This window comes from Lampris incognitus, chromosome 2 (assembly GCF_029633865.1).
Source record: "Lampris incognitus isolate fLamInc1 chromosome 2, fLamInc1.hap2, whole genome shotgun sequence".
NCBI lineage: Eukaryota > Metazoa > Chordata > Actinopteri > Lampriformes > Lampridae > Lampris > Lampris incognitus.
In genome coordinates, this window is record NC_079212.1 from 129,065,520 (window position 1) to 129,092,217 (window position 26,698).

General features: G+C 42.3%; 1 protein-coding gene across 3 annotated transcripts in view; it reads right to left on the reverse strand.

The window, feature by feature from the left end:
* The window catches only part of LOC130107744 (chemokine-like protein TAFA-1), a 188,611-nt gene that overhangs the window by 159,465 nt on the left and 2,448 nt on the right, over positions 1-26,698 (reverse strand). For 2 of the 3 annotated variants that reach the window (XM_056274475.1, XM_056274476.1), the window contains one exon: positions 23,383-23,519. In XM_056274475.1, the coding sequence (XP_056130450.1) occupies positions 23,383-23,506 (124 nt within the window). In that variant the 5' untranslated portion in view covers positions 23,507-23,519. Of the gene's footprint in view, positions 1-23,382; positions 23,520-26,698 lie in introns of those variants that run through there. The other variant, XM_056274478.1, reaches the window with a different exon arrangement.

Here is a 26,698-nt window from a genome sequence, read left to right on the forward strand (position 1 = left end):
TTTGCCTTAACCTACAATTAGTTGCCTTTAAATGGAGTACTCCATGACCTGTACTGCATGACGGGCTGGTTTCTGTCTCAATAAAGTTACCAAGCACTGTTCTGCCAACGAGATTATAGAGCAGGAGCTTTCAAACTTATTACTCAAAGGTTTGCATCTGATTGTTATTCAAGGAGATAGGCTTCCTGTGGAAACGTGAGCCAGGGGAGTTACTCAACAAGAGTTCCAGCCATATGCCACTGGGTTAATCGGATGGGATAAGGGAAAAAAAATATATCCAGGAATTCACATTATAGACACTACCACTGACTATCCCTCTCACAAATTGGCCACAATTTCGAACACTGACCATACACAGTCCAGCCATATAGGCTTGTTGCTGTGTTGGAGCTGTGTCAGAGCTTAATGTCTGAGGGAGTAGTGTGTTTACTAAGCACTGATTGGTGATCACTACATGCCAATCATTATTTTGCAGCGAATTGGCCAAATAGAGGAAAATAATTGGTTTTACGAATAACTTATTGCACCAGTACACTGGTGTCAGAGGGAGCAGACAAAATAAATGAACCAAGGCAGTGAAGAACACGGGTTTTGAAAAGAGGAGCAATAAAAGTAAAATGAAATAAATAAAATTGAAATATTACATACTGATCATAGTTTAGACACTGAATTTTCCACAAACCCACTCTCATATTTACAGTTTGCTTCCAGGCAAATCAGAGCCCATATGTACCTTGACAGACTTGTCCCTGGTACACTTGTGCACGCAGTAGATCTGAGTCATGAAAAAAATGCTTATCATTACTTTGCCAGAATATCTTGCAGCAGGAGCTCTGTGGCGATATTCTAAACTATGTTATGTTTTTATTTATCTTTAATGAAAGCGCTTGAGCGTAAAGGCCTTGAATTTGATTCTTCTCTACAAGGACAATAAATTATGATAAAAACGAGGCAATAGGGATTGAGTTATACATACAATTATGGAACTTTTTTTTTAAACTAAGTATGCACGGGTACCTTGCAGTTTATGCCTTGCAGAGCATTAAAGCTCACAATGACAGGGCAATATTGTTGTGACCATGTACTATTGGGAGTTCTGACTAGCGGAGTCCGTCTATCGTCCCCCTACTCTCTGCCAATCATAGGAATACATGTTATGTCGGTTAGTGTGCGTGCTTGTGGTTGGTGGAGCAAAGGGGGGGGGGCGCTGGCCCACTGGTTACTGATGGATTCTGTGGTTTTTCGTTTTTGGAGGGAAATATTGTTACACCTCCTCTCGACGCAGTTATGAATGGTTTAATAAACCTTACTAATTCGAGAATCCAACTGTTGTCTCCAACTCACAACTGACACATTACAATATGTTTATGCGCATGTAAAGAGGTGGTATTTAGGCTTATATCAGCCTAAATACCAAAACAGTCATTAATATCTAGCATTTTTGTTGATGCCGTTCAGCGAAAATAAAGGTTGAACAGCTTCCTCCAAGCATGCATTAATCTTCATTTAAACCCAACTCATTAAACTTAAAGAATAGGCCACAAAGACGACGCTACAGAAAAAAACAAAAAAACAGAAAGGCAAACTCGTCTGCTGGCAGTCAGACCCGGGTCTGCAGGCAATGTGAAAGGAGTCAATAGGCTCGGTGCATTAATGTTGGGCTGCGGAATTTCCGAGTGCGTCTGTTTGGATAAGAACTTCCGGTACAACCGGACGCATACGTCCTACTGAGTCATTAGTTAGCTGCTAACTTATCTGTCCGAAATCTAAATTTCGCTCGAAAAATCAATAAATCAAACAGGGCAAAAAGGAGTGTTCAAGTATCAACGCCGTGAATCAGGCTCCATTGAGCACTTATGTGCCATTGTGCGAATTCGGCGCGCTATAATTGTCTTTTAAGTTTCCATTCATTCCCTAGTAACTGCGAGGAAAGAGCTAAGTGGCTAGTGGAGAGACGCATTTACCGTCATCAAGAGTACAAAAGTGTGTAGTCGGCATTTTGAACCGGGTGATTTCGCTGTGCCAGCTACAGGTGTGTTAAGGAAGCTCGAGGAAAGAGCTGTCCCCACACTCTGCGTGGAATGAGTACTCCAAAGTCCAAACCCGTACCCAGGCTAGGTGTGTGGGAGCGCCAGCGTCCTGCTGTTGCCCCTCTGCCAGCTCTGGACTCCTCTGATAATGAGATGGATGTCAGAGCTGCCTGCAAGAGCATGACTATTGCGCACACCCTAATCCTGCCGCTTTGGATGATGCCCTGGCCCAAAACGAGTCAATGAGGAAACAAATAGAAGCGCTCCAGAAACAACTAAAGACCGTCCCGCTACAGTCCAAATTCAGCCTGAGGCGATTTGCAGATTCCGATGAGGACATTCGGTTTTACACCAGGTATGTTTGATTTGTATCATCTCATTTAAGCGCCCCTGCCAAATTAACTCACCTGTTCTCTCTCTCCACCCCGCACCAAAGCATTTCTCACACACACCCACACGTAGTAGATTGCAATCAGTACTGGGCTATACTTTAACAACTGTACAGAAGATACAATGTGAAACTACCATATCATGTATTATGCCTTGTGTCCTAAGGTTTGCTACCTATGAGCATTTCATGTGCTTCTGGCGCTTGATCGAGCATAGTTCTAATGATGCCGTTACTCACCCACGTAGTTGTCGATGTAGCTCGAAATATACATCTTTAACCCCTTTTCTTTTTTGCTTGTCTGAGCTACCGAGGAAGCACTCACGATGCGATGTACATCGTTGACCGTGATTTTAGGGAGGTCCAGCAAACAGCGAGTGCAAAACAAAGCCATCTCTTCTCTCGCCATACCAACCCGGAAGCACTCGTATGTCGGAAGAATTGTCGACAAACGTTCACCTGCACCTACCAGCCAGAACGGTTGAAAAACAGAGTGGCGACACTCCCATAAGTTCCCATTGTAAAAAAAAATGGCGGAGACTTTTCCGGCCAACTTCCGGGTTATGGGGCCCACGAATAGTTCCAAACGTTGATGTTGAAGCAAATTCGGGGGCCAATCCGGGAACCGCCGCATCCGGGACGCGAACCCGGATCTCCCGCACCACGGGCGACAACGTTAACCAGTCGACCAAAGGGTCCGACTCATTAGCCAAAGGCTAGCGAGCCTACACATCCGTGGTCGTAACAATATTCACAGCATTGCTTTCCCTTGCGTATCAAGCCATTTCAGCGGTAAGTTAAGTTAGGAGGTAAGATTATTGATAATTCACCCCATTTACTGCATTACATGTCATTAGTATAGTAAATACTGTTGTTTTTATATGTGCTCAACATTAGCTGTTCAATATTTTAACTTAATTGTTGTCAACGTAATGACCGAACTAGGTCAACTACCGGGCTAGCATGTTTGACGAATTTCTGTAAAATCAGTTTTTAATACATCAAGGAATGAAGGTCAACGTTTAGTAGGAATGTAGGTTTATAATTACAGGTTGTTAACGATTACAGGTTGTTAATACACCTGAATGAAATTATTGTATGAATAAAATGTACGGACAAGTAGGACTTTGACTATCTGATACTTGTTAATTAGGTCACTAGTTTTAGACAAACTATGAGGAAAATCCTACACTATATATAACATATTTAATTCAGTTATTTCCATTGGGGAATATTATATATTACGGTGTTCTGGTTATCAACGAGTCTGTGATGGCAGTTTGCTGTACTTTACTTACTTTACTTTCCACACACACCATATATCGTTACACTTGAATAGAATTAATGTTACTATATTTGGCTAACCTGTTATTAATTTGTTAGCTTGCTAGCGTAGTTTTAAGTTGCCTTGAAATGGAACTTGTGAGCTCATGATCAGGACATGCTCAGTCGTGTACATAACTCGTGAACTCTGCGCTCTCAGTAAATTTCCACTTTCAAGGTTTTTCATATCGGTAGGGTGTTCAATTGGTGAACAAGGTAAACACACCATATGACAACAGCAGGAGAAGGTAGGAGGAAAACCAAGAATGTGTTCTTTCTGGAATACATTTCATTACCATTTTTTTTCTAATTACTTTGTGGTGAACATTGCATATGTTGAGAGAGGTTGCCATGGCATTGTGTATTATTCAGGTGGACATTTTTTTTAGTGTGCAGGGTTATTTACTCTGATATTTATTTTATGTATTATTGTATGGATAAACCCAGCCACTGAGGATGCACAAGCCAGTGCATCCTTAGTGCCAGTCCCAAGCCTGGACAAATGGGGAGGGTTGCATCAGGAAGGGCATCCGGCGTAAAATCTTTGCCAAATCAAATATGCGGATCATAAATAAGACTTACATACCGGATCGGTCGAGGCCCGGGTTACCAACGACCGCCACCGGTACTGTTAACCAGCAGGGTGTCGGTGGAAACTATGCTACTGTTGGGCGAAGGAGAAGGAGAGGGGGAAAGCATGTCCAGAGGCAGCTAGAGAGGAGGAAGGGCAGGCATGTGGAGGTGAGAGTTGGAACTTTGAATGTTGGCACTATGACTGGTAAAGGGAGAGAGCTGGCTGACATGATGGAAAGAAGAAAGGTAGGCATACTGTGTGTGCAAGAGACCAGGTGGAAGGGGAGTAAGGCCAGGAGTATCGGAGGTGGGTTCAAACTCTTCTACCATGGTGTGAATGGGAGGAGTAATGGGGTAGGGGTAATTCTGAAGGAAGAGTATGTCAAGAGCGTGCTGGAGGTGAAGAGAGTGTCAGGCAGAGTGATGAGTATGAAGCTGGAAATTGAAGGTTTATTGCTGAATGTTATCAGCGCATATGCCCCGCAAGTTGGGTGTGAGATGGATGAAAAAGAAGAATTCTGGAGTGAGTTGGACGACATGGTGGAGAGGGTACCCAAGGAGGAGAGAGTGGTGATTGGAGCGGACTTCAATGGACATGTTGGTGAAGGGAACAGAGGTGATGAGGAGGTGATGGGAAGGTATGGAGTAAGAAGAGAAATGTGGAAGGACAGATGGTGGTCGATTTTGTGAAAAGGATGGAAATGGCTGTGGTGAATACATGTTTCAAGAAGAGGGAGGAACACAGGGTGACATACAAGAGTGGAGGAAAGTGCACACAGGTGGACTATATCTTATGTAGAAGGTACCATCTAAAAGGGATTGGAGACTGCAAGGTGGTGACAGGGGAGAACGTAGCTAGGCAGCATCGGGTGGTGGTCTGTAGGATGACTTTGGAGACCAGGAAGAGGAAGCGAGTGAAGACACAGCCGAAGATCAAGTGGTGGAAGTTGAAGAAGAAAGACTGTTGTGTGGAGTTCAGGCAGGAGTTAAGACAGGCACTGGGTGGTAGTGAAGAGTTGCCAGATGGCTGGACAACCACTGCAGAAATAGTGAGGGAGACAGCTAGGAAGGTACTTGGTGTGTCATCAGGACAGAGGAAGGAAGACAAGGAGACTTGGTGGTGGAATGAGGAAGTACAGCAAATTATACAGAGGAAGAGGTTGGCAAAGAAGAAGTGGGATAGTAAGAGAGATGAAGAAAGTAGACAGGAGCACAAGGAGATGCAGCGTAAAGCAAAGAGAGAGGCGGCAAAGGCAAAGGAAAAGGCGTATGGTGAGTTGTATGACAGATTAGACATTAAGGAAGGAGAAAAGGACTTGTACCGATTGGCTAGACAGAGGGACCAAGCTGCAAAGGATGTGCAGCAAGTTAGGGCGATCAAGGATAGAGATGGAAATGTGCTGACAAGCGAGGAGAGTGTGCTAAGAAGGTGGAAGGAATACTTTGAGGGGCTGATGAATGAAGAAAATGAGAGAGAGAGAAGGTTGGATGATGTAGGGATAGTGAATCAGGAAGTTCAGCGGATTAGCAAGGAGGAAGTGAGGGAAGCTATGAAGAGGATGAAGAGTGGAAAGGCAGTTGGTCCTGATGACATACCTGTGGAGGCAAGGAGATGTTTAGGAGAGATGGCAGTGGAGTTTTTAACTAGATTGTTTAACACAATCCTGAAAAGTGAGAGGATGCCTGAGGAGTGGAGAAGAAGCATACTGGTACCGATTTTCAAGAACAAGGGCGATGTGCAGAACTGTAACAACTACAGAGGTATAAAGTTGATCAGCCACAGCATGAAGATTTGGGAAAGAGTAATAGAAGCTAGGTTAAGAGGAGAGGTGATGATCAGCGAGCAGCAGTATGGGTTCATGCCACGAAAGAGCACCACAGATGCGATGTTTGCTTTGAGAATGTTGATTGAGAAGTATAGAGAAGGCCAGAAAGAGTTGCATTGTGTCTTTGTAGATTTAGAGAAAGCTTATGACAGAGTGCCGAGAGAGGAGGTGTGGTATTGTACGAGGAAGTCAGGAGTTGCAGAGAAGTATGTAGGAGTGGTGCAGGATACGTATGAGGGAAGTGTGACAATGGTGAGGTGTGCGGTTGGAATGACAGATGGGTTCAAGGTGGAGGTGGGATTACATCAAGGATCGGCTCTGAGCCCTTTCTTGTTTGCAATGGTGATGGACAGGTTGACGGACAAGATCAGGCAGGAGTCTCCATGGACGATGGTGTTCGCGGATGACATTGTGATCTGTAGCGAGAGTAGGGTGCAGGTTGAGGAGAGCATGGAGAGGTGGAGGTATGCACTGGAGAGAAGAGGAATGAAAGTCAGTAGGAGCAAGACGGAATACCTATGCGTGAATGAGAGAGAGGCCAGTGGAATGGTCAGGATGCAAGGAGTGGAGGTGACAAAGGCATTTGAGTTTAAATACTTGGGGTCAATTGTCCAAAGTAACGGGGAGTGCAGTAGAGAGGTGAAAAAGAGAGTGCAGGCAGGTTGGAGTGGGTGGAGAAGTGTGTCAGGAGTGATTTGCGACAGAAGGGTACCAGCAAGAGTTAAAGGTAGTTTACAAGATGGTTGTGAGACCATATGGTTTGGAGACAGTGGCACTGACGAAAAGACAGGAGGCGGAGCTGGAGGTGGCAGAGTTGAAGATGCTAAGATTTTCACTGGGAGTAACGAAGAAGGACAGGATTAGGAACGATTATATTAGAGGGACCGCTCAGGTTGGACGGTTTGGAGACAAAGCAAGAGAGGCAAGATTGAGATGGCTTGGACATGTGTGGAGGAGAGATGCTGAGTATATTGGGAGAAGGATGCTGAATATGGAGCTGCCAGGGAAGAGGAGAAGAGGAAGGCCAAAGAGGAGGTTTATGGATGTAGTGAGGGAAGACATGCAGGTGGCTGGTGTGACATAGGAAGACGCAGAAGACAGGAAGAAATGGAAACGGATGATCCGCTGTGGCGACCCCTAACGGGAGCAGCCGAAAGTAGTAGTAGTATTATTGTATGGATAACTAAAAAGGACAGATTGCCCATGTTATGACAGAGTTGTAAATGCCACTGCTCAGTTCACACTCTAAAATATATGAAAAATCAGACCTCATCTGACACAATATGCCACACAACTTGTGCAGGCTCGGATAATTACTTTATCTATTAAATACACTTACTAAGTTTGTGGTTCTTCTCACAGATTGCTTCAATGCATTCATATGTTGTTTCTGCAATAGCAGAGCAGCTTGAGCAGAGGACACAATGCTTTGGCTGGGTATAGCTTCACTGTTTGCTCATAGTTCATTAATTAGGCATATATATTGTCTTAAAACAAACAAACAAACAAGCCAAACAGGCCTTGTAAACAACTCTTTATGTCTATAGGCAGCATCCAAAAAAAAATTCAGGGAAGCTTGCCCTTTGTTCAGTCAGCGGACAGTCTTAGATTAAGTATGGTATATTTAGTGTGTTATTTCATTTGACCCAGTATGGATAACTCAAAAAAGCAATCAGATTAATTATATTATGAGAATGAAGATGTTCCATCCATTGAATAATGTTTATTAACAGTTAATGAACAGAGATTGGAAGCAATTAGATTGAAAGGCATTGAAAGGCCCCTGCATCACTGGCCCTTGATCCACTGGCCCCTGCATCACTGTCTTCAGGTTTGCTGACTACATGCACACTGTGTCCTGGAATGTCCCTCTCATTCACTTCATAATTGACACAATTCATGCCCTCTCTTCCCTCAATTTCTCCCTCAATCTCTGCAATAACAATAAGGCGTTTTGGTTACAGGCGTATGTGAAACTTTTCACCTGTTTGCTGGTAGTTGCAGGTTAAAATTTGTCGACAAGTCTGTGCATGTTGTTGACATTTATCCATGGAAAATCTTGCAGGCATCGCAAAAAATATGTCATTGTCAATAGCACGCGCCAACAAACAGGAAACTGGTATGACCGCTTCAGTAGAAACCGGAAGTCAGTGGACGTCAGTTGTGCACAGAGTCAATTAGGCGCGTTTCCATAAACTGGTTTGGAGTGATTTAATTAGGATTAAGCAAAACGTAGGTACATCAGAAGTTTGCACTATAGGCTACTTTACGCATGGCTGTAATAAACAGAGTAGAAGAAGTAGAGGTTGCAAACCGGAAACAAAACCTGTCGCCTCTGCCATCTACAAGAGAAAATTGAGAGTGGTCTTCATGATTTGTTTCAATTGGGAAAGTTGTAATTGTTCTTTCATACCAGTTATTATTGACCGTGTTTCATGCTGTCCGGAGACGTACACAAAGAAATGCATGATATGGGAATTAACATCTATAAATCACCAGGGCCAGATGCGATAGATCCTAGGATCTTAAAGGAATTGGCAAGTGTGATTACCGAAACTCTAACAATGCTGTATAATAAATCATTAGAAGAATCAGCTTTACCCTGTGATTGGACAGAGGCACGTATCAGTGCAATTTTCCAAAAAGGAAACAAGTCACTGGCAGGAAATTACAGGCCAGTTAGTCTGACATCTGTAGTATGTAAGACAATGGAAAAACTAATCAGGACATAGTATATTGTTGACCATATGAGGTCTAACAGACTTTTTAGTTACAAGTAGTATGGATTTATATCTGGAAGATTGACTACACTTCAGCCTCTCGCCGTTCTTGATAAGTGGTCAGCAGCTTTGGATAGAGGGGAGTCAGTTGATTGCATATATATATATATATGGACTTTCAAAAAGCTTTTGATAAAGTTCTTCATAAAAGACTGCTGTCAAAATTAAAATCCTATGGCATAGACGACAGAGTTACAGGCTGGATACAGGATTTTTTACATAATAGGAAACAGCAGGTGGTCGTAAATGGGGCCACTTCAAAATGGAAACCGGTGACCTCTGGAGTTCCACAAGGTTCTGTGTTGAGCCCTTTACTCTTTGTTGTCTATATAAATGATTTACCAAGTGTGATACAGTCTCATTCATACCTTTTTGTGGATGATACAAACATATTTATAATAGTTAATAAAGACACTGATACAGCCCATCTCCAAGCAGACCTCCATAGCATGAGTAACTGGTGTGATAGGTGGCTACTGAAATTGAATCCAGAAAAATGCAAACATTTACACATTGGGAAAACAAGTGTCAACTGGGTGAAGTACAAAGTTGGAGATTGAATGGTTCAGCAAGTGGAAGAAGAAAAGGACATCAGTGTCGTGGTCGATAGTTAAATTGAATCTCACATGCACATTTCTGAAAAAATTAAAAAAGCAAACTATGCTGGCGATAATTAGAATAACTTTTCTAAATTTGGGTAAGGAAATAGTTTTACCATTATATAAATCCTTGGTGTGATCTCATCTTGAATTTGCAAGCTCAGTCTGGTGTCCTTATAAAGTAAAATATATGGAAAAAATTGAGAAGGTTAAGAGAAGAGTTACTAAACTAATCCCAGGTCTGAAAGAGGTGTCATATGTTGAGAGGTTAAGAAATTTACAACTACCAACTCTAATATACAGGAGACATAGAGGAGACATGATTGAAGTCTATAAACTTGTACACAAAATATATGATTTCACAGCTGAGCCTGTTGTCTATTTGTGGAATAATAGGTATGAGTTAAGAGGGAACTCCTTAAAACTATTCCTGTTAAAGTGTCACTCTGAAAAGAGAAAAAACTTCCTTACAATTTGTGCTGGAAGAGCATGGAACGAACTCCCAGAGGATGTGGTGCAGGCTCCTTCAGTTAATTCTTTTAAAAAATAGATTAGATGAATTTTGTTCAACAAAGGACTTTTTGTACCATTATAAAGCTGAGTTGTGATCATTGTGAGTATTGTGTGACTATGATTATTTGTGAGGCTAATGTATTTGAGAGACTATTGTATCGATGTGATTTGTGATTATTTGTGAGATTATTGTTATTATAAAAACTATGTTGTGGTTCTTTTTTGTATGGTTGTTTGTTTTAATTTGTCGAGTCTGGTGTAGAGGATTTGTATCCTGTGCCAGAAAATGTTTCCTTAAATTTCATTAAATCAAATATCAGGGAGGACGCCAACAGCTTAAACAGCTGATCAGTCATGTGCGTTAAATGTTCGCTACGTCAGCATTTATTCGTCAAAGGTGTTTCCATCTCCCATTTAGCGCATTAACGTTTTCGAAAAAGGCAAAAACCACCTCAAAGTGAGTGTAAAAACATTTTTGCTTAATCAATGGATTTTTTTTTTAATTTGCTGTGTCCATAAACCTCTTTAATGTGATACTTCAAAATGCACGTATAAATATGTTATGGAAACACGGCTAGTGAGAGACGGGGAGCTTAAAAGAGAGGAGAGAGATGGTGCTGGAGAAAGAAAACTCCTCTGGGTCATTAGGCTATGGAGTCCGACACATACAGGCGCCATCTCATCCTTCATTCTCTCGCTGTTTGAGCCAATCATGTCAACTACATGCTCCAAGCAGAAAGGTAGGAGGGACGTGAGCAATAGGCCATACTCAGTCAACTTGGCATTTGTTGAAGATACTGTGGCAAATGATGATACATTGCAGAAGGTATGGGTGCTAATTATTCTCTAACATTTCTGAGGAATATTTCACCATTATCTCCATGTACGGTACGGGGGGGGGCATATTAATTGTTTCGGCATATTCATTGACTTGTACTTATATAATTAATACGGGTCCGGAAAATGGGATAAACAAACATGACATAGTGGATGACTCAAACTATCCCATTGGGAAGCCTAGCAGTGCCAATATCAGGGCTCACTGTTATAGCTCACCTAATACCTTTGGTTATTTGGCATTTAGTCATCAGAGAATGAGTTTTGAGACAACGTTGAGCTACTTCAGCATGACTGATGCATATATACAGTGAAACATATCAGCCAAGATAAATAGACCTCAGCTAACATAAACAGAGCATCCTGGGTGTTGTTTAAATCATTCATCTGTCAAGTCGGGAGATGTTCAAACAAAACAATTTATGTCTCCATAATTACAAACCCCATAATCTATTAATGTCCCATCTAACATCTTGAATACTTGTGTTATTGGGCAGACTTGAAAAGTCACCTTGGCAGCATATAACATGCATGTGTCTCAAACGCCAAATATTTAGAAGTGTGAAAGTAAATCTGGAAAAAATTAAGCTAGTGTAGGGGCCGCCCTGCCCATAGACATACCCATAACTTCCTGCTCACCTCTGCTGACATTACATGGCGGGAAAGACACTCCACCTGTTCGCAACACCTTGGCTATGAAGGCATTGGATGAAGAGTATATCTCCACTCATCCTCCCACCTACTGCAGAATGATTGGATACAAGGAAAATCTCCCGGTGATGCACTGACATTGTATTGGTCAGCAGTGCTGTGTTCGGTGATGAAACTTCGCTGATAAACAGTGGCAAAATTTTAACCCTTACTTAGTCTGCAGAAAGAAGTCAGTCTGCAGTCTGCCCTCTTTTCTCTTACTGCTTCTGCTCCCTGAAGCTCTCTCTGTGTGTAGAGTCCAGACTCCGCACCGAAGTCTCCTCTTAACGACAGCAATGCAAGAGCCTGCCTAACATCCCTTGTTAGCCACGGTTAACCGAGAGTGTTTAGCGCAAGCAGCTGTAACGGAAGCAAGTTTAGCACAGAGATGACCCGCAGACTCTGCAGGAGAACAAAGGAGCAACTGGTTTTCTCTGACCAGCACTATCGATGGTCAGAGGCAAAGACCACAACCAACCTCAAAACCACAGATTCAACCCAACCTGACTCATCAACTAACATCGGAATCGCCAGCAAACACACCAAGAACCCCCCTCCCCTTTCATGGACTGGTAACTGGGAAAATTTAGCAAACATAGAATAACAGTGTTTACGGCTAAGCATTGGGCTGTTTAAATTTAGCACTGTTCATTTATTGAGTTGGTTGTTCACTGAAATTTATTGTGGTGATGGAAGAAACCCTGTATTATAGGATTACATGACTACAGGCCCATTGCACTAATGTCTGTGGTCGTGAAATCCTTATTATGAGAGACTGGTGTTGGCCCACCTGAAGGAAATCACAAGCCCCCCTGCTCAACCCCCTGCAGTTTGCCTACCAAGCAAACTGGTCAGTGGAGGATGCAGTCAAAATGGGATTGCACTACATATTCTAGCACCTTGACTCCCCAGGGACACATGCAAGGGTACTGTTTGTGGATTTCAGCTCAGCGTTCAATACTATCGTCCCAGATATCATCCACTCCAAACTCACCTAGCTCACTGTACCAGCCCCCGGCTGCCACTGGATTAGAAACTTCCTGACAGACAGAAGGCAGCTGGCGAGGCTGGGGAAAATCACATCTAGCACCCGGACAGTCAGCACTGGCGCCCCCCAGAGATGTGTGCTCTCTCCTCTACTCTTCTCCCTCTACACAAATGACTGAACCTAAGGAGATCCATCTGTTAAACTCTTGAAGTTTGCGGACAACACAAGCATTGGCCTTATCCGGGATGGTGACAAGTCTGCACATAGACGGGAGGTTGAACAGATGGATCTCTGGTGCAGCCAAAACAACCTGGAACTGAACATGCTCAAAGCTGTGGAGATGACAGTGGACTTCAGGGGGAGCCTCCCAACATGGCCCCCCCCTCACCATACTCAACAGCATGGTGTCTGCAGTGAAAACCTACAGATTTCTGGATTCCATAATCTCCCAGGACCTAAGGTGGGCATCCAACATAGACCAATCATCAAAAAGGCCAAGCAGAGGATGTACGTTCTCCACCAGCTCAGGAAGTTCAACCTACCTCAGGAACTGTTGATTCAGTTCTACACTGCAGTAATCCAGTCTGTCCTCTGCAATCCATTACTGTCTGGTGTGGTTCGGCCACCAAAAAAGACAGGGACAGACTACAACGGACAGTTAAGTCTGCAGAGAAAATCATTGGTGCCAACCTGCCCTCCATTCACGATTTATACATCTCCAGAGTCAGGAAACGGGCAGCCAACATCACTGCATACCCATCACACCTTGATCACAACCTGTTCCAACTCCTCCCCTCTGGCAGGCACTACAGAGCACTGTACTCCAAAACAACAAGATATAAAAACAGTTTCTTTCCTGGGCTGTCATTCAAATCAATGCTTAATATTGTCAAATAAATCCAGCCATTTTGTATATACTGTAATGTGAATTGTACGTATACTGGTATGTTCTGCCATGTCCATCTACCTCAGGCATATAGTATGTAAGTAACCTGCTGACATCTATTTTAGCATACACCATTGCACTTTATCACCTCTTATTTCACCTGTATGTACTCAATCCTTGTGTATATATCTGAATATTGTTGTGTTGTTATTCTATGTTAAGTACACTAAGAGAGCCATGAAACCGGAGTCAAATTCCATGTATGGGCAAACCTACATGGCCAATAAACTTGATTCTGAGTCTTCTTTTCATGGTTAGGTATTAGGTAGTTGGCTCCGTCACACCATACATGAGGTTAGTTATGCTTCAGACGCAGGGTCTTGCATGCAAACTAACCATCCTCTTTCTATTGGGGGACATTATCCTACTCAGATTACATCCACATACTTTGAATTGGCCTTGAACATTTACCACACATGCGGAGAGGAAACTGAAAGATCCTGCTTTACAAACTCCTTCGTTTAGAACAAAGAAACACACATTCTTCCTGGCGCAGACACAACATGCACCCGCTTGAGCATGCACGTACACACCTCCTTCTTCTTTGTCTGCTTCTTCTACTTCGTCTGCTTCTTCTTCTTTTTATTGGGGATTGGCAAACCAGTCACAGAAAGTTGAATCAGTTAATCTGGACACAACATTTACTGAGAGAAACATTTCATCACTCATCTAAGTGACCTCTTCAGACACACCCTCTCTCTTTTTCTCTCTCACACACACTCCCCTTTATAGTTCATTAGTTAGGTACACCTAGTGAGATTACATATTGTATATTTTACTTTTGATAATTTTGTAAATAAACACTTTGATTCTATGTGCTGGTCTATTTAATGTTGCACAAGAGTGAATGCAGCCAACCTCTACTATTCAGAACACCAAAGACCTTTAACCTTTGCTAGCTTATTGATATGGTAATTTTGGTTGTAGTTATTGATTTAATAATTAATCAGCTCCACATTGATAGTTAAGTGTATTTTATGAGACTGATTCATGAGACTGATTATATGAGACTGATTTGATTATTCCATCAATTTTAGTAGTTTAATTATAAAATATTAAACACCAAAATTAATGGTTGATAAATATATGAGACTGATTTTATGAGAGTGATTTTATGAGACTGATTTGACAACCCTGCTGCACCCACACTTTTTTTTTCTTCTATTTAATGAATTTTGTTTTGTGTCTTTATCCAAGCTGCATAGATTACGGTATTTATGTGCAGGGGGTAATATTGAAAATTTTAAAAAAAAAAGCTAAAATCAGATGAAGACCTTTCAGCTGAGCCGCAGGTGTTATAAATATTTAAGTGGCAACAGTGTCAATGAACATGTCTGGGATCAATTCAGACCTGAGGCAAAAGCAGAAATTATATGTACGTGTTTGCATCTGTGTTTATTTTAACTTGTAAATATTGTAAAGCCAAGTAAAAGGGAGAGTTGGATATAATATTAACTGGCACTTGGTGTTTTTATAAAAACTGGCGATATGACATTAAGACAATGGAGATGAAAAACAAGGTTTTCCTTTAATTTTGTTGGTTGCCGAGTCACATTTCCTGAATTGTTGTTGTATCTAAGATCAGAACGACCTTTTTCCGTTATTTATATATCCTATAGAGCACATTCAACAAATTAAGTACGTGTAAAAATTTGTGGCTAAGTAAATAGATTTGGATACAAATTGGTACGACAGACCTTTAAGGCAATCTATTTTGACTGTCACCCGGTAAATGAGTTGCTGGAGTGCAGTGAGTCCTCTGCAAACAAAACACCCAATAAGTAACATTCCTTCCCCGCAGTGGTTCTAAATGATGGTGCAAAGCACCTCTACTGCATTACAATTACCTGGCTGTCTTTCTCTCTGCTCCATTAACATAAGCAAGCTATTTCGCTACGAGATGTGAGGAGAGGGCTTAAGGGAACTAGTGGTGATGGAGGAGCTGCGTAAAACAGTGTGAATAAACATGATGCCCCCCCCCTAATATAGTACAATCCCGTGCCGAACGCGAATATTCAGGCTGTAATAAAATAGGTGGGATATGAAGGGCAGAAAAAACGGCACGCTGAGACTTCGAACACATTTTTAGTGTATGGGCACTTTGCCTGTTTTTTTTTTCCCTGCCTGTCCTTGTGAGATAAGATTTGAGGAATGAGCCCTAAATGATAAATAACACTTACAAACTCTCTATGACACAATTATCTGACTTCAGAGAGGTGATACGGAAAGGTATCTAATCGACCACCATCTGTTTTCACTCCAAGAGGACAAAAATGCATCAAAGTACACATGGCAGCAAGACGCTTGGGATGAGAGCGACTGCTCGATAAATACTAATAATTTTGCTATCTGTAGCACAGATGAATTAGAATCTGATGAAAGGGTGTAGAAACAATGTAGAAATAATTGAAACACAGAGAAAAAGGGGGCAGACAATCTCTCTCTCTGTCTACACTGTTAACCCTCCACATTACTGTCAGGAGCAGCCAAACTAGAAGGGATAGTCATATCTGGTCACAAATGCACGACAGTAAGTGAAAAGTTTTGCCGTGGGGGGATGGGGGGGTGGGGATCCTCACTATAATTCAAAGCAAACCAAAATAGTATCCACCAAGTGCCCATATCCAGTGATAGCTCCACTTTATGGTGTAGCAACATATCACTGAAAGTTCAGCCTGCAACGATTCACTGATTGTATATAACGGAAGAGTAAAGGAATGGTACGCAGCCCTTATAAATTGCCAATTCAACCTCCAACCCTCCCCCCCTCTCGCTGGCCATAAAAAGCAGCGTAATAGGATTCCTAAGCTTTTCCAGTGACTGCTTCCACTATCACACAGACATTTAAGTGCACTAATCCATGACAAATTGTCTCATCTGATCCATGACAAATCGTCTGAGGGGCAGATAGAGACGAAAAGATGGGGGGGAAGGAAGGACTGGAGAGGGAAGAAGACAGGTAGAGAAAGACAGACAGACAGACAGACAGAGAGAGAGAGATGCTCTGCATCAGGATGATTATAAGGTTACTGTCCAGTCTCTAAGAAGGTTGCTTTCATTACTTGGAAGGGCACGATAAGAGATAGAGAGTGAGAAAACCCCATCTCACCGATGAGCTCTTTGCCAAAGTCGACTGTTTTAAAAGCAATTATAAGTCCATGTGGGGCTAGATTAAAGGATTTGAGTTTTTCTGGTTGCAAAAAGCAATGTCATGTAGAAGCCACATTCAGGAGATTAATGTCTCAAAGTGCATTTATCACATTCAAATTGAAATTCAAAATTATCCTACCCCAACTTTTTTTTATTTAGCTTTTAAATAAGTAGTTTTACTCAATTCATCTGGAGGCTGAATGTGTTTGTTTCTTCATTTCTTTTTCTTTTTTTTTTATTGATGAAATGTACCTTCTGCCACCTCTTCAAAACCTATTCTAATGCTTCAGACAGCCTTGGCATTAATGGTCTGTTTTTGTGTGTGTGTGTGTGTGTGTGTGTGTGTGTGTGTGTGTGTGTGTGTGTGTGTGTGTGTGTGTGTGTGTGTGTGTGTTCATGCAGCTTATGTAGGTATTTCTGCATGAGTCACTGCTGCCAACCTGATCAAACACTCTCTTTTTATCCACTTTGCACAAAAATCTGATTAAGTCATCATCCGTTCAAGTGAGTAGAATTTAATTGAATTCTGTTTCACGATCAATTCTTCAACTGATTAGTCCCCACACGTTATCGGGAATGGAAAATTGACTAGATTAAAATGGCAAAATAAAAACACAGAGAACTAGTGGTAAGATGGTCTTTTCTGGGGGTATTATAAATGGATATGTCCTCTATAAAACTGACCGCAAAACCAGGAAAACCATAATGGAAGTAGTGAAAGAGAAAAAAAAAAAGAAAAAAAGGTGCCATTCCTGCAGAGGATCCTTAGATGTGGCTTGAGCACTGGAGTGTGAAACCAGTATAATATGTTCCACTTCTATTCCAAGAGTCAGTGAGAGGGCTACTAACAGTAAACTGTGGTGTTGAACATCCAGCCATCCATTATCCAAACCGCTTATCCTGCTCTCAGGGTCATGGGGATGCTGGTGTTGAACAGTCAATGAAATATGGAAATGATTTCCAATTTGCACTGTGTGTGTGTGTGTGTGTGTGTGTGTGTGTGTGTGTGTGTGTGTGTGTGTGTGTGTGTGTGTGTATGTGTGTGTGTTGGGTTTTTGAGACTGTGAAGCTAATTGCCAAACATTCTCAAACTCTGCCAGAAAAAAATCATCCATCTTCTGAAGCAGCCATCCCCATGGCAATGGAAAAATCAATTCACAGTGTTCAAATGTACATTTCCGGAATCCTACCCAGTCCTCGTTAACCGACAATAAGCTCTTCTATATCGGGTTCAAGGTTCATTTCAACATCCATACCTCCTTTCCAGCCTTCTGCTGCGCAGAAAATCCCCAATGTAATATTTAAACATAACAGCCGAATTTGCGCCCGATGGGACATACCGATCTTAAATTCACTTCTCTCAATGACAGATGCAAAGGCAGCACACACATCCTTGCTTAAGTGACCAGATCACGCGATGGCTTAAATTAAACTGTCAGGGTCTAGGATGTTCCAGCTCATGCCCAGCCAAAGTAATTACATGTTTTCTTCCACCTCAGGAATTGAGGCGGGGGCAGACCGAGGGCACGTTATGGCACATTGAACATTAAGCTCATTAAAATGCTTACAATCAACTGTGATTAGAGTAGCTTCAAATCAACGTATTAAAGCATAGGAGCGACTGCAACAGTTATCAGACTTTTATATAATATCTTGACCCCTGTCAGAGAAAAGGTTGTTTATTTTTTTTCTTATCCATGCCCAGTTCTGTGACACCAGTTATTAATGAAGTCAGTTCTCATAGCGTAATTTGATTGTGATATCGCTTAGTAAAAATGGCAGGTAACTTTGTTTGAGTCATCACTCAATGCTGACAGTAAAATGAGTGGTCTAATAGCCCATGATATAAGGTTTAACAGTGGCATACAGCTAAAATATATTATAATCTAGCGAGAGGCTGTTAATTTTATTCATTCATTCATTAACCAAGCTGCTCATCGTACTCAGGGTCACGGGATGCTGAAGCCTATCCCAGCAGTCATTGGGCGGCAGGTGGGGGGACACCTTGGACAGGCCACAGACCATCACAGGGCCGACACATTCACACCTAGGGACAATTTAGTGTGACTGATTCATGTGACCGAAATGTCTTTGGACTGTGGGAGGAAACCGGAGCACCCGGAGGAAACCCACACAGACACGGGCAGAACATGCAAACTCCACACAGAGGACGACCAGAGATGACCCCCCAAGGTTCGAACCCAGGACCTTCTTGCTGTGAGGCGACCGTGCCAACCACTGTGCCACCATGCCACCCATGTTAGTGTTATGTTATAGAAAATGTTGGCTAGAGACCATCCTATTTACACATAAAATACCATCCTATTCAGACATAAAAATGCAAGGAAAAGTTAATTTTAAAGCTGCACTTGGGAATGGGGATCAAATGCTTTTCTGTGAGATCTGAGAGTCCTCTGTCAAAGTCGTAATAAAACAGGACACCAAATCCCTGCATTCAGAGCATCCCACTGGGTATTGCTACAATAAGAACACGACTCTGCATATCAACTGAGCAAGCATAAAAAAATGAGCGTTCTGTGGTACTGAAGGCACTGTGTGAAGTCTCAATGGCCAGCCCAGCAGATACAAAATATATTATTACCTCCACGAGGAATGGAATGACTGCGTCACTATGTTAGACCTGTGTGCTGGGGTTGTGAGGGAGAGTCCAGTACCATTCACTTTCTTGAGTGGCCTGGTTTCTGCAGTGGTACTCCTGGAAGTGAGCAACTCTGCTCACTGTTGGTAGGTGAGGAGAGTTCAGAGCTGGGCTCGTGTGTGTCATGTCACATTCAGCTCATCTGTCAACGTAGCGGATTATTTCTTGAGAGACCAGAATTGGCTACCCAGAATCAGGCCGCCATCAATCTTCTGCCGCATGAGCAGGACACGGGGGAGGCTGTGTAGAGAAGGGGCTCATGGGAAGGGGAGCAGCGCTGCTTCCTGAGCAGGTGACGAAGCAGTCAGGCGACGCGTTACTCAATCTCTGCCTCAGCTGTGACTACGCCGATTTGTCACTGAAATATTCAAATAAATAAATAGGCATCAGCCCGAAACTATATCTTCTTCGTCACATTTTTTGGTACACACTGTCAGCTCACTATTGTGGGAGGAAGATAAGACAATTTCTCAAACAATATTAGATGCTTGAGCACGCTTGAGAATAAATTTATACCTAACTCAACATGACCTTCACTTCCATGGCTCAAATGTCCGTGCATCATTGCCTCTGTAGGATAGTATGTGAGCCTTTGTCATTCCCTCCCACTGGTTGCATGTCATGGCCTTCAGTACATTATTTCAGCATAGCACCGATCCGTCAATAAAAGATTTGTACTCCCTCTGACAAAGATCAGCTTGCACATTGCAACAGCATTGCATGTTGGGAGCACATTACCTGTAAGAAAGCCACACACAAAGGCAGCCATAGGCCCTTGTGTCAAGCATTGTTGCGTCATTTAGCGTGTTTTATGATAGAAATTCAATCATTTAAGCCAATAAAAGGTGCCACCATGTGTGTCCAAGACATTAAGCTATTTCTATTAATGAGTGGCATTTTGGCAGCATTTTAGCAGATGCTGGACACTTTCGTCACACCTCTCTAATGACACCATTTCACGAATGGAAATACACAATGTACCACACTTAAGCTCTGATCAGCAATTTCACTTTAAATTAAACAAGCAAAAAAAGAAAAAAAAACATGAGACGATTTGATTTCTGAAAACAGCCAAGTATAGAGGCCGAAGGATCTATCAGCATGAGACATCTCTCTCTCTCTTGCTACGTCCTACATAGCCTCTCTATTTTTATCTGAGGTTCTGGCCTCAGCGAAACCAGAGAGCATCTCAAATGATAAAATCAATTCTAGTTCATATATTCATTATAGCATTTCAATTTTGAGAAAGCATTTATGGTTAGAGCAGTAAATGCCACTCCACAGCTGAGAAAGATTGATATAATCTTAATTCTTTAAAAAAAAGAAAGAAAAAGTGCAGTTAATTGTACAATTGCTGAACAGCAGGAAGAGAAAGAAGGGAGTGCTCTCTCTAAGCACCTAGCGTAGAGGAAACTTTATGCTTCAGGAGCCGATTAATTATGATAGTTAATATCATAACATATCGTGAGATTATGAATGTATGAGATTGCCAACACTAATCATCCTTGTCATCTATCCTAGATGATTCGAGTTTTCTTGATAGCACTCATGCTAATATATGCTCTATACAATAGGATGGGTTGAATGCAGAAGACAAATTTCTTTTTTGTTTTGGGGGGGGATTTTTCCCCCTTTTTCTCCCCAGTTGTATCCGGCCAATTACCCCACTCTTCTGAGCTGTCCCGGTCGCTGCTCCACCCCCTCTGCCGATCTGGGGAGGGCTGCAGACTACCACATCTCCCCCGATACATGTGGAGTCACCAGCCACTTCTTTTCACCTGACAGTGAGGAGTTTCGCGGGGGGGGGGAGCGTAGCACGTGGGAGGATCACGCTATTCCCCCCAGTTCCCCCTTCCCCCCGAAAAGGCTCCCCGACCGACCAGAGGAGGCGCTAGTGCAGCGACCAGGACACATACCCACATCCGGTTTCACACCCGCAGACACGGCCAATTGTGCCTGTACGGACGCTCGACCAAGCTGGAGGTAACACGGGGATTCAATCTGGTGATCCCCTTGTGGTAGGCAACAGAATAGACCACTACACCACCCAGATGCCCCAGAAGACAAATTTCATTGTAATCAAGCAACTTTACAATGACAAAAATAAAGTGGCTTTCTTCTTTCTTTCTTTCTTTATAACCCTTTCTCGGGTTGTATTAAGCATAGTGTGAATACTGACAACAGCAACAGCAGTGTCATAACTATTGATGCTACATCACCAAATAACAGCTCTCTTTTAATAACTCATTCCAACTATGTGATGTTATTCAGATTCAGTGGGACCGCCGTAAAACAGCGTTATGACTTAAATGAAATCAGCATCTTAAAAAAGATCTAATAAAAACCAGAGAGTGTCTTCATTATCCTTGTGCACAGTGCAATCTTACTTTCTCTCTGAGCTCTTATGTACGGCACACAGACCCATATCCCCAAAAGGCCCATGAAAATGCCACTCCATAATGGCTTCGCTGGAAAAATGGTGTGTGTGAGGGTGTGTGCATCCACACATGCACACACCCTAGTGTTTATGTGCGAGCTGATCTCTGACAAACCTTTTCAGATATACACACAAGCCATGAGAGGGGGCTCACTATTTTTTCATTATTCTTCCCTTTGGGATGCCTGCATTATTCAAAAGACTCTCACTAAAACTTGCACTTCCTATGGCACCAAACTCCACTCACCCCCCCATAAAAGAAAATAAAGTTAAAAAAAAACAATATCAGGAAGGTAGGCTTTAAAAAATTCATAGAGCTTTCTGTTGCTCATCACTCACCCTCATGTTCCAATTAGCGAGACCAAAATACTTTTAGCAGGTACTTCCTTTCTGTCAGAGCATGGATTTCCATGTATAGGCTACTTCCATCCAAAATTGAACCGTTTCTCCAACATCCTACTTAAAATCAAAAATTCTTTTGTGGTCTCACCACTCCATAAAAATCAGTAGCTTTTTTTTTTGGGGGGGGGGGTCGGCTTTATTTTTTCCTACGTCTCAATTACTGGCATTTTGCTTTGTGATGAAACACATATAGAAGGAACCAAGCAGAAGATGGCATCAGTGGTTAACAGCCGCTTGGCTTTAACAGAGAACCCAAATCTGTGTGAGCGGTTTTGGGAATACTGTCCCCATCAGCAGCTTGAGAGTCACAAGCCATTGTTAGAAGCTTAAAGGAAGCCTGTGGTTTTCTTAAAAAAGAAACTTCTGCCTTTTCACTGACACTAACACACCACATACAAAGCCATTTTATAATCAAAAAAATCCGACCACCTCTGCGACTTCCCTCCCCTTTTGCCCCAACAGTGGAGAAGGAGTCAAACATAATTGCTGCACGTAGCCGGCATGAGAGAGAGAAACATAATTGTCCTTTCCATCTAAGCCATGGTGATCAAAGCCACCTTGACTACCAGCATACTGATGTGGATTTTTCCCTACAGCCCATCCTACACATTACAGTCTGCCAGCCATTTTCTGGGCACGAGAGTCAAGAATCCCCCTCCACATATTTTAAATATTATCTCCCTATGTCTGCAAGCAAACGCATACTGTTCAAAAGTGCTCTTTATCTTTGTGGTCGTGTGTGTGTGTGTGTGTGTGTCTGTCTGTGGGGGGGGGGGGGGGTTATGATCCAAACATGACAGGGCTGCTGACTGAATATTAGTGTTAAACCATCATGTTCAGTCCATGAATCACATGATATGCACACATAGAGATATCTTTGAGTGTGACTAAGTCTAGGTCGGTGATATGCAATTAGCCATACGTAGTCTACCTCTGTCTTTATCCACCACTGGCTAGAATCACAGTTAACCAATCTAGCTACAGTAATATGGCATATCAGTCTGACATACTGCTGCAGTTTAATGAAGGGTTATTACAGAATAGAAGCTGAAAGCTGTTGTCAAATTGACAGTTCAACATATGGCACAACAGCAATGTGTTGTATCACGAACAGAACAGAACAGAACAGAATGAACAGAGATCCATGAATCACACTTGGGGGAAGAAAAAAAATGGTTTTCAGAGATTCTCACAGTCTACAGGCCCAGCGGGGCTGACAGATATCAAAGAGGGAGACATACCAAGGGTAAGGATGTCAGTGCGACCGGGCCTGGCCACATGGTGCTGCTGGATGGTCTGGTAGAGAGTGGCCTGGCACAGCAGCGAGAATCCCAGGCTAATCCACACAGCCAACAACCAGGACATGACAGGGCCAAGTCTGCACCGCCGCACACAGTGGAAGGAAAAGGTGAGAACAACAGTTAGGTCATAGCGTGGCATGATCACCTTTTACATTTCATTTCAAACATTGAAAGGTTTATGAATTCAACCTAACTCAAACCAACCCAACTAAGTATTTCTCACAGGTAATCTCTGCCAACCAGTACAGCTCTAGAATCATCTTTAATACCATCAGTCAGCTTCTAAACTCTCCTTCCCCTGCTGCGGATGCTTCTCCGGCAGACTGCAAAAAAATTCTTATTTTTCATAGAAAAGATTGATCATATTAAAGTAAATGTCGCTCCTTCCACCTCTACGGTGGACCTCTCTTGCCCTTCCTTGGACATGTTGGATTATTTAAGACCAATATCACTACAGGCTCTTAAAGAAACTGTGTCACTTATGAGACCCTTATTGAATCCCCTTGATATTATCTTGACAAAATTGCTTAAAGAAGCAATGGTGTCAATTGGCCCTGCACTGCTGACCATCATCAATGGCTCTCAGACCTCTGGAGTTGTACCTGATCTTTTTAAAACGGCTTGTGTTCAATTGCTGCTGAAGGACCTGGTTTAGATCCCACAGATAAAAAAAAAACAACTTCCAGCCAATTTCCAAACTGCCTTTCATTTCAAAAATCCTAGAAAAGATACTGCTGGACCAACAAATACAGTCACTTAATAGCAACATTTTTTTCTAGAAGTTTCTGGGTTCCACAAGCTGCACACACAGATGCCCTTCTCAGAGTCACAAACGGTTTCCTGATGCCTGCAGACTCTGGTGCATTTTCCGTGTTATTATTGCTTGACCTCAGTGCAAGCTTTTGATACGATCGACCGTCATTATTGACAGACTAAAACAGTGGGCGGGTATTACTGGAACTGCTCTGGACTGGTTATTCTCATATTTAGCCAACATGGATTTTTTTTTTTCTGTTGGTGAATTTACCTCACAAACTGCTCAGTCTAAACATGGAATACCACAAGGATCAATTTTGGGACCTGCTCTGTTTGCCCTGTAAATGTTACCCTTGGGACAGATAATCCATCACCACATCTCTTTCAACAGCTATGCAGATGGTACACAGTTGTACCTGTCATTTAAACCTTCGGGCGCCAGTAAATTAACATCACTACAAAGCTGCCTATTTGACATAACTGGATGTCCCAAAATGTCTTAAAATTTAAATATGACAAAACAGAAGTCCTCATTATTGCCCTGAACATGTCTCGAAACAAATACAATTACTCCTTGGCCCCTTCACTCCCAACACAAAGTCAGCCATAAGAAATGTGGGCGTTATCCTGGATTGTAACTTGAGCCTGGAGCCACATGTTTAAAAAAAAGAAAAAAAGAAAAGTAGTCCAGTCGTGTTTTTATTAACTGAGGAATATTTCCAAATTTAGATCAGCTCTGTCCTTCAGTAACACAGTGAAAATTATACATGCTCTTATGTCCTCCTGCCTCATTTACTGTAATGCCTTGTTTACTTGCCTGAACAATCGAGCTGTGGAGCTCCACATTGCTCAAAATTCAGCAGCTAGACTTTTGACCAAAACAAAGTGATTTTCACACATCACACCCATCCTGACTTCACTGCACGGCCTTCCAGTCTCTTTGAGAATCAATTTTAAAGTGCTTTAATCACATAAAAGGCTCTGAAAGATCTGGCACCAGAATATATAACCGAGCTCCTTACACCTTACTGTCTGAACAGGCCCCTCATGTCTGCTAGTCTGGGTCTTTTAACTATTCCAGAGTACATGTTAAAAACAAAGGGTGATCAAGCCTTTGGAGTAATGGCTCCATGGCTCTGAAACAGCCTTCTACTGAGCATCAGGTCAGCTGACTCTGTTGCTGCTTTTAAATCTCGTCTTAAAACTCACTATTACAGAATGGCTTTTCCCAATAACTGATTATCCTTGGTTAAGGAGCTATTGAGTTTATTTCTTTTGAGAGTTTTTATCGTGTGTGTGTGTGTATATGCATGCTTCATTTTTTATCTCTTGCAATTGTCCCTAATTGTTGCTTTTGTGTTAAATTGCGTATGTGTATGTATATGCATCCTGGGTACGACGTCAAACTGCAACCGTCGGGTCATCAGCGACTAAACCGACACCCCCATTTCAACCCTTGGGTTGTTGTGAGGAGGGTGTGTGGACACCCAGCAGGACTAAAAACAAAACCTGTCAAGGGGCCGATGAGTTCCTCTGTGAGCCAACAGCCATCCATACCTGGAGAGGAGATAGAGACCACCAGGTACTCCCCCTACTGAAACACAATGATGAGTCAACTAATGTTGAGCCATCAGCTGTGCTCCTACGACCTCCACAGGTCACGGAACTGATGATGATGATGATGTATATGCATAATTTTTGACATGTTTCCTTATTTACCGCTTGTATTTTTCCTCTTCTATGTTTTGATTTTCCTCTCCCTGGAAAGCACTTTGTGCTTATTGCTTGAAAAGTGCTCCATAAATAAAATTATTATTATTAATATTATTATGCATGAGAGGCATTTATACTTTATGAGGTATTTTTCAGTATCAGTAAATTCTAATGCTAGGTCAGAGAGTAGCCTTCAGAATGAGGACAGAGAAGAAAGGGGCATTGTTCATCTTGGTGGAATAAATCAAAGATAATATGACATGACAGAGAACAGAGTGGGTTCTCTCCCAATATAAATGATCTGAAAACAACAGACCAAAATTAGAAAAAAAGAAAGAAAAGAAACTGTGATTAACACTCATACTCAACACGTCACCACTCTCAGACAACAGTCTATATGAGCCATGAGCTATGTACCCTCCTCGAGAAAATCAAAGTCTACAATATTGGAAACCTGAATATTCTAGTGGAGGATGTGATAGCTACTTCTTGACATGGGCTCTTACCTAAGAGATTCATTTAACAATTGCCTAATGGCTGCTGAAGGCCAACATATGGAGTGCTGAGACACACCCTCAAGCCTCCTCGCTCTGAGTAATGAAGCTCTCTGCCTTTCCAGGTGCTATTAGTATCTCACTCCACTCAGGAGTCCATGTTTGTGGCTGTGCATTGAAAGGTCACTAAAATTGGAAATTTAAACGCACCGCGCGTCACCCTCCACCTTTTCTTTATTCATCTAAAGGCGCCGGTTCTTGTTTGTGTTCAGCGTGTTCAAGCTCAACTCAAC